This window comes from Eutrigla gurnardus (genome assembly GCF_963514095.1).
Source record: "Eutrigla gurnardus genome assembly, chromosome: 1".
Taxonomy (NCBI): Eukaryota; Metazoa; Chordata; class Actinopteri; order Perciformes; family Triglidae; genus Eutrigla; species Eutrigla gurnardus.
This window is the reverse complement of record NC_139915.1, coordinates 21,422,942-21,436,787: the sequence shown is the minus strand read 5'-3', so window position 1 is coordinate 21,436,787 and position 13,846 is coordinate 21,422,942. Positions and strand designations below refer to the sequence as shown.

At 40.0% G+C, this 13,846-nt stretch overlaps 2 protein-coding genes across 2 annotated transcripts in view; one reads left to right on the top strand and one right to left on the bottom strand.

Moving 5' to 3' along the window:
• The window catches only part of ush2a (Usher syndrome 2A (autosomal recessive, mild)), a 273,785-nt gene extending 263,557 nt beyond the window's left edge, over positions 1-10,228 (top strand). The window contains 13 exon segments of the mRNA XM_084005786.1: positions 864-886; positions 4,189-4,395; positions 5,037-5,129; positions 5,497-5,642; positions 5,799-5,917; positions 6,320-6,418; positions 6,505-6,681; positions 7,012-7,095; positions 7,274-7,418; positions 7,628-7,715; positions 8,736-8,801; positions 9,723-9,923; positions 10,087-10,228. Coding sequence (XP_083861912.1) covers positions 864-886; positions 4,189-4,395; positions 5,037-5,129; positions 5,497-5,642; positions 5,799-5,917; positions 6,320-6,418; positions 6,505-6,681; positions 7,012-7,095; positions 7,274-7,418; positions 7,628-7,715; positions 8,736-8,801; positions 9,723-9,923; positions 10,087-10,176 — 1,538 coding nt within the window. The 3' untranslated portion in view covers positions 10,177-10,228.
• Positions 1-13,846, bottom strand: part of kif28 (kinesin family member 28) — a 183,067-nt gene that overhangs the window by 81,197 nt on the left and 88,024 nt on the right. The gene's annotated exons all lie outside the window — the stretch shown is intronic.

The window sequence follows — 13,846 nt, the reverse complement described above, 5'->3', positions numbered from 1 at the left end:
ACACACACACACACACACACAGATCACACACACACCTCTGATGATAAAGTCTCTCCATACATGACAACATACAGCCAGGTAATCAGACAGGTGTTAAATGGCTGGGTCCATATTCATGCTGTTGTGCTGTGTGTTGGTGTGCTAATTGACAGGTGAGCCCTTTGGAAGCAACAATAACATTAGCATTCCTGCCTGTCAGACATACGAGCGGAGGCCAGAGAACTGGTGTAATTGATTGAGTTTGCCGGATTGTGGTGCTGTCTTTATTTACGAGGGTCCTAATTTATGACAGGAGGAGGGAGGGAAGGAGGAGCTTTGGGAGATGACGGGCGGGCAACAGAGCCATTAATCACTGGGCCCTCAGAGCCCCCCACTTCCTGATTACCAGCCAGCCAATCGAATTAACTGTTAGCCCCCTTGGTAACAGAGCTTGTATTGGAAAGACCTTTTAATGGTGACCGCTACACGTCCCCTGAGGATTTGTCAGTGGGGGATTGGGGTACGTGGACAAGGTGGTGGTATGTGTGTGATGTCCGCAGACACGTGTACACAGCAGTGCTCTGTGTGTGTGTGTGTGTTTGTGTGTGTGTGTATGAACATCTGTGAGCGACAGAGACGTGAAGAAACTGTATACATGTTTGGATATTGATATGATGTTATTCAGCATGTCAGTTTTCTAAATTTTCAAACATTGAATGATATATATATATATATATGTCTATATATGTCTATCTGCTTATCTTGCTGTCTTCTTACCTCCTCACCTGTCTCTACTTCCATCTATCTGCCTGGCTCTATTTTTATTTAGCTGTTAATCTGTCTATGTACCTATCTGGCTCTCATCCCTTCTCTCTGTGTTGCAGGCGTACACAAGGACGATAAGTCAGTTCAGTTTAGCACACCACAGTGCAGAGAGAGAAATCATATTAGGCTAATTACACTGGGTCATAAGCTCCTATTGACAGCTTTATGCTTGGTTTTAATTACTGCCCACTTTCACACAACTTAGCCCCTTCACCCCAAGTAGATGCACCCGCCAAGTGGTTCAGTCAGCCAATCAGAGTGCTCGCATTGAGTCCACCGCCCAACCGTCCAATAAAAATGCTCCAATACTCGCCGGTGGCTTCCTGAAGTCGTTTGTTGCCATGGCGGCTCATTTGCTGCCATGACAGCTAACGGGGTATATTTTTATTTTGTGTCTAATAAGCCAAATCACGGCCCAATAGGAGAACAGAGGACAAGAGACGAGCAAAAGCAGTAAAAAGTCTGTAGATGATATAAGGACGAGAGATGAGTTCTACCTTTTAGCACTGGATCAAGGGCAAGGTGATCTGGACTGACTTTAGTTTTGAACTTTTTTCCTCTCTCTGTTCTGTCTATGTGGCACAAACTTCTTAATCAAGCCAAAAAGCCTTGCGTCATGTTAAGACTGTGTTGCTACTCGAGGAAGAACATGGTTGTTGCTGGGTAGAGACATTTAATTGCAGTGCTGCAGTATAATATAATATGATGCCGGAAGCAAATTAAATAGGAACTCAGCAACAAGTCACGCCACAGATCTTGTGTAGAACCTACATCATGTAATGGAAAACTTTTTCTTTCACTTGATGCTCATGAACATTTTCTAACCAGACATGTTTCCTCCTTTCTAAGACCTCCATTAATACAGTGTTGCAGATGTGATCACAAGTTAACAATGTTACAATAATGGTACAATCAATCAATGGTACAATTCTGCGACATTGGTAGCAGAATTATATAACATAACATACATACAGACACATAGAATAAATCAAAACTCAGTTTATGTTCAATCAAACTGCTGCCATTCCCCTTTTTGCAGCCGCCTCACAACAATGACCCAAAAGGCTGATATTACATAAACACAAGAAGACATTCATCCATGCCACTTTTGATTGCACTCACAAGAGTTGTGTTTTTCGATTCAATTAGTCATTCTACCTCTGTATTTATTCTCTTCGAATTTCATTTTCAAAGACTTCTACTTTAATATTGTTATGATCATTTATCTAAATATTCTAATTTTATGACTAACAGATGTCCATAATTCTCTCGGCTGAGGTTTAGTTGCAGTCAAATTTTTTAATTATGACTACATTTTGATGTATTATCCAAGCGTGTTAGTCTAAGATAAATCCTCTCCTTGATAGTACTTGTATTTAGCTGCTGCTGTCTGCAATTTCCTGCGCTGATTCTGGAACAACTTTAACTGCAACACTTGAAATACAATGCATTGTCATGTAACATACATGCAAGCATCGATATCAAGTAAAACACCATGCAACATGCATTTCCAAGATTGGGCACATTTTCAGCAATTGTTCAGCACTTGCAGGCATTAAGATGGAGGAGAAAATTATTCCAGCCATAATGAGTTTTCAAATCCTGCATCAAAACAAAAGAGTAGATGCTGTGTGATGTCTGTGTATGGCTGGTAAGCCTTTAGACAAGACTTCCTGATTTTTTGTTTCTTCCTCTCACCAGCAGCCAAAACAACCTACACCAATCCTGACCCTTGCAACGTTTTGCTCAAGGATTGCTAAATATATCGTTAAATGAGTTGTAGTCAGGTGCAAATATGACTTGACCCCCAAAAAAATTCTAACAAAAGGTTTGTCAGTTGATTATAGTAGTATCAGATGTACTTATAAACATACTAAAAGTTTACCAAAGTGTGATACTCAGAAAGGCCCCATTTTCAAAATGGCGGCCGCCAGGTCCTTAAAATGACCATTACTCCTTTGTATTCCTCCTAGACCAGGAATGCTAGTGCCAGATACATGTTTTAACCATTTAATATTCTAATTAGCATTATGTGCATGATAAATAAGTGAATATTGGTATTATTATTGATAATTTCACAAGGATCGTGGGTGCAAACACAAACAAGGTGCAGAACAAAAACATGCGTCACATGCAAATGTGCAAAAGAATGAAGGATGACTACATCATTAGCAGGAACCACATCAGCTCCTCTCATCCCCTTAAAAAGCAACAGACAGCTTGATGGGCCAGTGTGGGAGTCCAGGTCACTTTCTCTGAGAGGAGAATAGTCAAGTCACAGATATTAATACACAATACCTCAAATAAGCTTCAAGGACAGATGTGTCAGTCCCCTTTTTTGTGTTTAATGGATTAGACACTAAAATGTTGTGTGAAGTGATTTAAATAAGTGACTATAAAAGTTGCATTTGTGTACTCATCTCTGGTTACATTTGCATGCACTCAATGATGCAACTACTACAAATACTAAGAAAACCAAATCTTATACGCAGGATTATCAGTGTCCACGCAGGTACATTCGGAGCTCCGATATTATAAAACAACACATCTCCAAATCTCTTTGTGCTTTGTCCACCCTTCCTCCTGTCCTCCTGTCCTCCTCCTCCCCATTCCCAGTCTCCCCATCTCCCATTCTTCTTTCCCGCCTCCCATCTCAGTCCATCTGTGCTGTCACTTAGATCAATCAGTCTGATTGATCACAGCCTAATTGACTATTATTGAGGTTAATTCAACTCTTTACACACTTGCATGCACAAGCATACACGCGCAAAACTCGCCATCAGAGCTCCAAACAACACATCGCACACACACATGCACGCATGGACACACACTTTCAACAGTAAAGCTCTGACCCATCCATCTGCCTTCTGCACTACTTCTGACAGGCTACAGATGACTTACACATGCAAATCTCCACCCTGCCTGACCCTGTGCTGTGTGCACCCTCTAATTATACCAAACACAAGCACACAAATAAGATTACTCCGTGTGTGTGTGTGTGTGTGTGCGTGTGTGTGTGTGTGTGTGTGAGTGCGTGCGTGCATGTGTTTGTGTGTGCGTGCATGTGTGTGTGAGAGAGAGTAACTCCTTGATGAAGGTGAAAAGTAATTGTCATGCAGATATGTTAGTGTTGGGTTGCATGTTGAAAAGGTTTTGCTCTCACTGTTGATGGTAGTTTTGATGGATGGTCCAATGAATTTACTTATATCCTTTCAGCGGTCTGGTGGATCCTGGGTAATTAGGAGAAGCTTCCAGCATTAAGAGTTGATAAAATACCAGAGAAAATCCCAATGACGAGAGGGGAGAAGTTTGTCTCGGATGTTCTCTCTATAACTCACCGTCAGTTGGTTACATGTGAATTGAATGTGTCGTTTTGACCAACAGGTGTGGGCAGTGAATTCAGCCGGTCGGTCCGCTAGTCCCTTGGCCAATGGGAGAACAGGACCTGCTCCACCTGAGGGTGTACCCACACCTGTCTTCCTGCGTGTTTCAGCCACCTCGGCAGTAGTGGACATCCATCCTCCAGCACGGACCAATGGGATCGTGAGCCTCTACAGAGTGTTTTCAGTGAACCACAACAACCACACTCTGGTAAAGCATATAAGATTGCATTTAAGAACATGCTTATTAATAACTTAAGGTTAACTACAGCCCCCTTTCCTGTGATCACTCACACTCATTCCCTCTTCTCCCTCTTTTCCTATGTGACAACCGCCAAACTTAAAGTCCCAGTTGGCAAGTCCTGCGGATCGAGGGCATACAGATTTTGAATGTTTAACTCTCACGCTCCTCCCCCACGACCACCGAGCTCCTTCCCCTCGACTTCGTGCCCTTTGAAATCCCTTAGATCACGCCACCTTTGAAACACGGGTCCGATGTTGACTCTGGCTTTATCACGGGCACCGTCGCAATCTTTCTTTTTTTCCTTCTTTTCCACCGGAGTTTTCTTTTCCTTGGTTGTTTTGGACCTCCTTGTTTCGGTTTTTAACCGAGGAATTGGAAGATTGTTGCTACTTCTCTCCCCCTCCCCCCTGTCATAGTGGTACGACCCGAGGGAAGAGGGGCTCTGTGTGTGCACGAATACAGCCCTGCGTGCTGAGTGGACAGAGCTTTTTTTCTAAAACCGGATGATTTATGTTGTTCTATCGGAGCACAGTGTCGGTTTCGGTGAATATGATAAAAAAAATGCCGACTGGAACATTTCTTACCTTGGCACTTTCCCCTTCCTGTAGCTCTCAGAGGGTGCATCCCGTCGGCAGACACTCCACGGTTTACGTCCTTACACCCAGTACTGGGTAGGAGTAGAGGCCTGCACCTGTTATCAGGTAATAACACTCATATGCACTAGTACATAACAGCTGCACTCCATCATGAAAGTGAAATCACGGATTCAGGGTGGTTTGACAGATTTATAGATACAGTTAATGAATTAGTGGATAAAACGTTTAGGTTTGCTTTAAAATAAAAAAAAAAGATGGTCACCAGTTTCATTCAGTTGGGGACGTCTTGTCAATTTACTTGAGATTGTTATGTTGCATCAGCAATTTCCCATTTGTTATTTTTTTTCTAGTTGCCTTAAATTATTCTGATATCTTTACTCTGAAATACTTGAGTGAAGGTACCAATTTTACTTTTTAATAATGACACTCAGTAATACAAATCTTTAAGCTGTTGGTGTTGAACGTTTGACAGTGCTGCAGCCAGGGTCCGCTGAGTGAGCTCCACACCTTGGCTGCCCCCCCGGCCCACCAGCCCCCGCCTCGCCCCGTCACCCTGACCTCCCGCTCTGTAGAGCTGGAATGGGACGAGCCTCTGGCACCTAATGGAGTTATTGAGAGGCGAGTAGAAAACGGCGCATTCTTCAGTGTATTTTCAAAATAGTGTAGGAAAAAAGTTGTACTCAGATTAATGAAGATTAATGAATGAGACAGAGGGCATGAACAGATGCAAATTACATAATCTCACTCACTTACTCTCGTTCTCTCTGTTTCCAGCTGTGAGGTACATCTCAGATCACCTTGCCCGCAGCCCCCCCAGCCTATAACCCTCCCTTGCATCGAAGGACCAATAGAAATCTGTTTCTTTGGCAAAAGGCGGAGCTTCAATGTGACAGGTCACTGCATTATGTCAAAATATTTTCTAAGATGTTCTGACATGCTTTACAGTATAATTTATATTCACATGAGTACCACAACTAGAATAATAATGAGCACCACAATAATATGATTTGTTTTAAAAGTCTAATAACAGTTATGTTTAGACTTCCCTGTAGTGAGTGACTCATTGTTAATAAAAAACTGGGAGATCTATAAATATTCACTAAAGCAAGACCCATGACAAGGAGGCAGGTGATTGATTTGCAAAGAAGAGTGATTGAGCAGAATGGAGATAGACTGCCTGCCTTCATCAAAATGAACAATGACCGCTGTTATAAGGAGTTTGAGAGGAACCTGCACAGTGTTGCTGTCTGTGTAATGTATTTCGTGTGAGTAAACAACTGAACTCATCTGTGCAGGTCTCCAACCATACGCCACCTATCAGCTGAGAGCCGCCTGCTTCAACAACATGGGCAGCACTGCCTCCAACTGGACTACTGTGACCACACTCAGCGAAGGTAACAGCTGTGTCCGATCTCTCAGCTCTCAACCAGCCGGTCACAAGAGACATAAACACAGAAGCTTTTCACCTCTCTCCCTCCAGCCCCCCAGTATGTGTCTCCTTTCTCCGTGGACAGCAACCTGACAGTTATTTGGCTGGATTGGATGGGGTCCTTCTCCCTCAACGGGTACTTGAAGGAGTACAGCGTGACAGAGAGCCAGCTGAGGGTCTATACTGGCTTCTACAGCTATCTCCATGTTCCACGCACCTCACAGAAAAGTAAGATATACATCTACTTACGCATTTATACCAGTTGATAACATGGTAACATACAGTTGTGAATCCGATTATCCTAAATGTGTTTAATAGGACTGGTTAACACATACCAGTCATTTTATTTTGCATTGGTACAATTGGTGTTAAAGGATAAAAATATTATTTAAATAAGTTAGCTTTGGCTGAGTGGGTGTGGAAATTGTGAGGAAATATCTTTGTTTTGTCTTTGTTTTGTATATATACCAGCAGGTTTTCAGAAGCCTAAGTCTCATTTCATTTTAACCTAAAAGATTTTCTTTTGCTCCATCCCTTCCTCTCCCCCTCTGCTCTTAGCTCTGTTATTTCAGGTGACTTGTACCACAAACAGTGGCAGCGGCAATACTCCGAGCATTAGATACAGCCCTGCAACAGGCCTAGGTATCACACACACACACACACACACACACACACACACACAAACATGAACAGCATAAGGTAATTATAAAATAAATAAACAGCAATAACAGCAAGAAATACACAAAAAGTAAATGAAATAAAGCACATAGTTAAATGTATTTCTTTCTCTCTCTCTCACTCTCTCTCTCTCTCTCTGCAGGTCCTCCTGAGCCTGAGGAAGACGTTGGTAAAGAGGGCATCAGCATGTCAGCAACACCAGTTTACTCTGAGCTGTGGTTCATCTTCTTGTTGACCCTGTTGGGTCTATTTCTGCTTGCCATATTATTGGGCCTCGTGCTACAAAGGTATTCTAATGTGATATGCAGCATTTAAAAGGTTTACTGCAAGAATACAATATACTCTAATTCTCCCTCCTCATTTACTTTGCAGTGGTTCATATTTAGCTGCAAAACTGAGCTTAACTTTTCTCTACAAAGCACAACACTTTCCATGTAAAAACACAGACAGTTTAATCTGAAGAAGAAAGGGTGTGAATGATTTTTCTCCACTCTAGAGCCCTGAGGAAGAATCCATCAGGCAGAGAGCGCCCCCCACTGGTCATGCTTCAGAAGACCAGGAAGGGTGGGGGAGAAACGTACATGGTGAGTGGAGCAGAGAAACAAGATGAGAGATGTAGAGAGAGGTAGTGAGGTTTACAAAGAGGTGAAAGCAGAAGAAAACTTAGGGGAGATAAAACAGAAAGGGAATCCAGAAGGGAAACAACAACAACAACAACAACTATCACAGGAAAGCTGTTCTTAGACTATAAATTATTTTCTGTGACTGATAGCAGTGAATAACTAGTTGAGGTGTCAAAAGTCAAGACATTCTATACTGATTCAACTTCATTACTGTAAAGTAAAAGTGGAAATAGTACAGGCTCTGAAATGTACTCAAAGTAAAAAGTATCACTATGAAGGACATTTCTACTGGCTTTTTGCAAGGCTTACTGAATCTCGCATCATATTAAGGAGGAACAAGTTTGATAATTCCCCTCAAATGCATTAAAAAATAAAGCAACAAGCTTGTTTTTTGAAAATGTAAGTAGAAAGTTCAGTTATTTGTTTTAAAAAGTAGACAGTAAAAGTAAAAATACAGATACACCTAAAAATTACAGTACAGTAACAAAGTATACTTTGTTACTTCCCATCTCTGGTAACTTGCCCTTGTTAATTCCTTTGTAAATATGGAAAACAACAACAGTAAAACCCTCCTGGACTAAAGCTTTTATTTGTTTGATGTTTTTACATGAATCCAACTCTGACAGGTTTAAACAGCTGTTTATGCCTAGAAAGGCATTTTAGAAACAGGAACATTTCATCTCACATGTTTAAGTTTAGTTTATTAGTATTATTTAGTTTTAAGTACAAACATTGTTACCTCTCATCACTCATTATTAATAACTACCAACAACTGCTATTCAAACAAAATTATACTTTCTAACTTCATCTCCCTGTTCCATTCCAGTCTCACCACTTCTCTAATTAATGTTCTCACACTTTTTAAATCATACTTTTTTTTAGCTCTTTGTCATTCTGTCAGTCTTTCTTGCTTTGTTTTTTATGTCTCCTCTGACTCCCCCCTTCCTCCCCTCCACCTCTTCTACTCCCCCCGTCTCCCAGGGGCCCTGTCCTGAGTTGTGCTCTAAACATCACTCTAGCTCTGTGCTGCTCCCTGACCATCCCACAGTAAGACTATTTCCTATAATTACTCTCAACATTTTTATTTTATTGTCCCCCTGCAGTTTGACACTGTAACAGACATTGTTGACATCAGCAACGTTATACTTAAAAGCTACACTGTGTACACAGAGGTACGGGATTGTGAATCTGCATGGGTGCCTTTCTACGCATGTCTGTTTTGTTTGTGTGTGCATGCTTTGTGTGTGTGTGTGTGTGTGTGTGTGTGTGTGTGTGTGTGTGTGTGTGCGCATGTGTGTGTGTGTGTGCGCATGTGTGTGTGTGTGTGTGTGTGTGTAATAAGATTAATTATCATAAAGGTAAGACGTTTACTTTGTGCAACGGGTAAAATCTTTGTTTAAAGCAGCAACCATGAAGCCAGATTCCATTCTGCTCAATATGCAAATGAAAACTGTGATACTTTATCTTAATCTTGTACTTTGTTTTATGGCACATGCAAATTTTCTGTGTCTGCTGTATTTTTGTCGATTCTTCATTTCAAATACATATTTTCCTGTTGGGAGGCAATAGAATCATGTAAATATTCACCTGCATCATTCCTAGATTTTGTTGATGATATCCACAACACACAAAGGCTGCATTTGAGCTTTGAAACTATTATTTTCTTACATCTTTTAGTTTATAGAAACTCCTCTTGGGGGGAATTGCAATTAAAAAAACAATGTTCATTACATCTTCACTTCATTTCAGAGTACAGCCCAGTTTTCCTAGTTCCTTCTATTTATTTAAGTAACATATGAAAATTATTTTTGCAGAACCAGGTGAGTAGTAAGATAGTGAACATTATATTTTATATTAATCAACTTAAAAACTACGGCATGAATGGAAATTGGTTTGGAGGGAATATTTGAGTTGTAATATGGTCTTTTAAATCCATAAAACCGTCCCACTAAAAAGGTCTGTTTTCAGGGTCTGACTGACACAAAGATAGTCAGGAGCAGCTCACGGTTCAGCCCCATGTCTGTCCTGCGGGTCCCCAGACAAACGGACCTCAGTCAGGCCTACTCCCAGCAATCCCTGCATCGCAGCGTCAGTCAGCTGATTGACAGGAAGTCACTAATGATGGAGGAAGGAAGCTGGGACAACCCACTGGGACATGACTCTGGACTGGTGAGTGTGTAGATGTTTTTGTTTAATTAATTTGTTAGAATGACCATTAATTACAGTCCTGACAGACTGTTGTCTAACTCAGCTCTCAGGACTATTACATGTACATAACATAATGTATATGATTTTTAAAGGCTTAGTTGTGATCTAATGTGTTCTCTTTCAGTATGTGGAGGAAGATGGGTTTGTGGACGCTATCAAGGCCTTAAGATCTCTGAAAAAGGAACAAACCATGTTCACTGACACTCAACTTTAAGATCCCCTCGTCTAATCTGGTATCACCATTCAGATCTAGTTTCAAACCAGAATGTAAAGGAAGTCTTAAAAAATACCTTAATATTGTTCACCATTAATGACCAATTATAACTAGGGGAAGGGTCAAACTAGGGTAAAACTCTATTAAAACAATATTAAAATTACTCCCTGTCTGGACTAACTAGTCTTAACTTGAGTCGAGGCCAGGATCCAAAATCACTGCATACAGTTCAGATGTGGACCCATCAGCTGGGATTGTGTAGGTTGTGCGTTGTACAGCTTCAATGTTGTCATGTCTGGATTGTGATTCTACATTATATCTCAAATCCTGCTCAGATTAAGAACCAGATCATCTGTGACTGTTATGATCCACTGTCTCTGCTTGCCAACCGTTAGTAGTTTAGTTATTTTGGAAGATCAGCTTCAGCAGGTGTACTTCTAGCTACCAGTCTAGAGATCAATTCATATTAAAGCTTTCAGTCTCCTAGTGCCTATTAAGCTCTTAATCCTATTAAGTTAGTGTTATGACAAAAAAATGTGTTTTTTTGTTTATTATTGTGTTAAAATGTGGCTGGGAGTCTGAAATGTGCCGCCTGATTGTTGTAATTGTGTGATGTATCTTGAAAGCCCAATTTGAGATTTTCTTTTTTACCATATCAGTTGTTGATGTACAGTTTACTGCAATTTAAATTTAGAAGGAATTGGACATCGTAAAATCAAGCTTTGTTCTAGTGAACTAGTGAAGCTGAATGTCTGGGTTTGAGTCAGTGAAATCCAGACTTGGTGTTGTTTGTTTGAGGCCTCATTTTCATTACCAAAAAAGGAAACAATCTGAGCTGTGTCCGGTTCTGGTGTTGTAACTGTAATTAAATATCCTTTTTGTTGGATTCCACAAATTTGGCCTTTAATTTTCTGAAGCTAAACATCATAGAAACAATATTTATCTGAAGAAGATGTTGAATTTCTGTGTTGATGGGTTTTTGTGTAAAGAGTTGAAGCCGACTGTATTGTTATAAAATCTTTTCTTTTTTTACAGTTGCAGTATTATTTGTGGTCGTTGTAAAAAAAAAAAACAATTGTATTTCTAGAGGATTTGTTGATGTTTTGTTTTGAAAAACTATAAACAATGGTCATAAAAATATTATTTTCTACTGTTTTCTTACATTTCGTCAAATGTATTTGAAATATTAACACATCAAGTTTTTAGACTCTTTCTCGATTATAGCTTCCTGTATTGGCATTCTTGTCCATCTTTTTTTTTCTTATAAAGATATGAAAGAATCTAGTATCCGTATCTGTGAAAGGTCGATGTAAAGTTTCATGACGAGGATCATTTTTTCTGTTTCATCCTAGCATAGTGTATTACATTTATTTTCCTTTCTTTTACAGTACAAACATGGTGACAACGTGCCTGCAAAAAAACTACTTTTAGCAGTTTATATTATTTTACTCCAACATGAACAGAGAGTTCAGTATTTAAAGTTCAAGCTTTAACTCCATAATATCGATACATGAGGACATAAAAGCAGAAAAAAAGTTGCATAACTATCTGTTCATTGATGAGGTTCATATTGTCCACAGTTTAAATGTGCTTTTAAACTTGTAAAAATATAATTATGAAAGTGAAATAGTTTGCAGGTACAGTTTAATAATTTGTGTGTGTGCGTGTGTGTGTGTGTACAGGAGAACACACTTGGGGACACAACTGAGATATTTAGCTTAACAGACCACTGTGCCTCAGACTGGTCATGGGGTTCTTTTCTGCTGAGTGAGTAAAACACAGCCGAGCCATCAGCTGTATGCAGACTTAGTTACCACACACAGTCACACACACAGCAGGCCGGTATCTCCATCAGAACTATGCAGCAGTAATTTAGTTTTGCTCCCGCGTCCCCTTAAGGGAACATCAAGGCAAGTTTGAAATGAACAAACTGGCAGTAACAACAGTGCCCTCGCTCAAGGACAGCAGTGTGACAAGGTCACTTCTAAAACATTCACAGCCACATTCACAGCTATTGTCACCCATGGAGGGAGGGAGAGCTTGTGGAGTGATTGTAAGGGACAGTATGGCCCTGAGCTACACACACACACAGCGTTTTATTAAACTCATAAATCATGATGACGACAGACGGCGTCTCAGAGAGGAGACTGTCTGAACGGGAAGGTTAGTGAAATAAAAGCGCTGGGGAGAGAGACACACACATACACACACACACCTGTGTGACAAAACAAAAAGTGTGCACTTTGCTGTGACTGCCAGCTCTTTTGTTTCAGCCTTTTTTAGACTGAGTCTAGTTTGTCTGCTGAAACTGCAAATACAATTTAATCTGATATTCTTCTGTAAAGATGAGAGAAGAAAGTACTTTTTTAGTCCCATAGCGAGGAAATGTACAAAAATAGTTAGAAATCTTGAACATTGAGTTTGTTTATGGATTGGTTGAACTAATTAAATGAAAGTTCTTGTCATCCTGGAAATTTGCTGTGTTGTTCTATACATAAAACGTTGTAGTAATACAGATTTGATGGCTCTTCTATAAATAGTTTGCTCCGTTCTTCAGACCAACTTTGTCAAAATGGCAAAAATAACAATTCAACTCTATATCATCGCTGTCAATTTCCCTCATAACGTTCAGAGAAAATAAAGGAAACATATCCAGTTTTGAGGGGTTTTAGTGAACACAGCTGTAGATTAAATTACATGAACATGGAGGCTCTGAAATGTTCAGTGGTACATTATATGTGATCATGAGTCACAGCTGTAAATAATATTACAACATAATGCAACACTGCTAACACACACACACAATGTAAAACAATGATGCACAGGGCAGTTTAAACAAACACAGTGGCAAGAAAAAGTATGTGAGCCTTTTTGAATTTCATGGTTTTCTGAATAAATTTGTCATAAAATGTGATCTGATCTTCATCTATGTCAAGGGTATTGACAAATATAATGTGTCTGAAATAATAACATGACATTTTTTAACATTGTATTGAGAACAACCAAAAACAATCATAGTGTTTGTAAAAGTATGTGAACCCTTGAGTTAATGACCTCAAAAAAGCTAATTGGAGTCAGGTTTTAGCACACCTGGAGTCTTGTTAAGATGATACGTTTGGAGGTATGGACTACAGCTACCGATAAAAAACCCTCAAACTTTTGGAATTTGCTCTGCACAAGAAGAACATGTGAGCCATGCCTCCCCAAAAAGAGCTTTCAGAGGATCTACGATCAATAATTGTTGATTTACATAAAGCTGGCAAGGGTAAGTTATTTCAAAGACTTTAGAAATTCACCAGTCTGCAGTTAGGAAAACAATCTATAAATGGAGACGCTTTTGGACTGTTGCTACTCTACTAAGAAGTGGGCATCCAGTCAAAATGACACCAAGAGCACAACAAAGACTCATCAATGAGTTAAAGAAACAAACCAAAAGTTTGCAAAAGAGCAGATTGACACTCCACAGCGGTATTGGCAAAATGTTTTGTGGACTGATGAAACTATGGAACTATTTGGAAAAAACACACAGCACTAAATATGGTGTAGAAAGGGCATGGCATATCATCATGAAAACATCAACCCAACCGTAAAGTATGGTGGAGGTAACATCATGATTTGGGCCTGCTTTGCTGCATCAGGGCCTGGGTAGCTTGGAATCATTGAGGGGAAG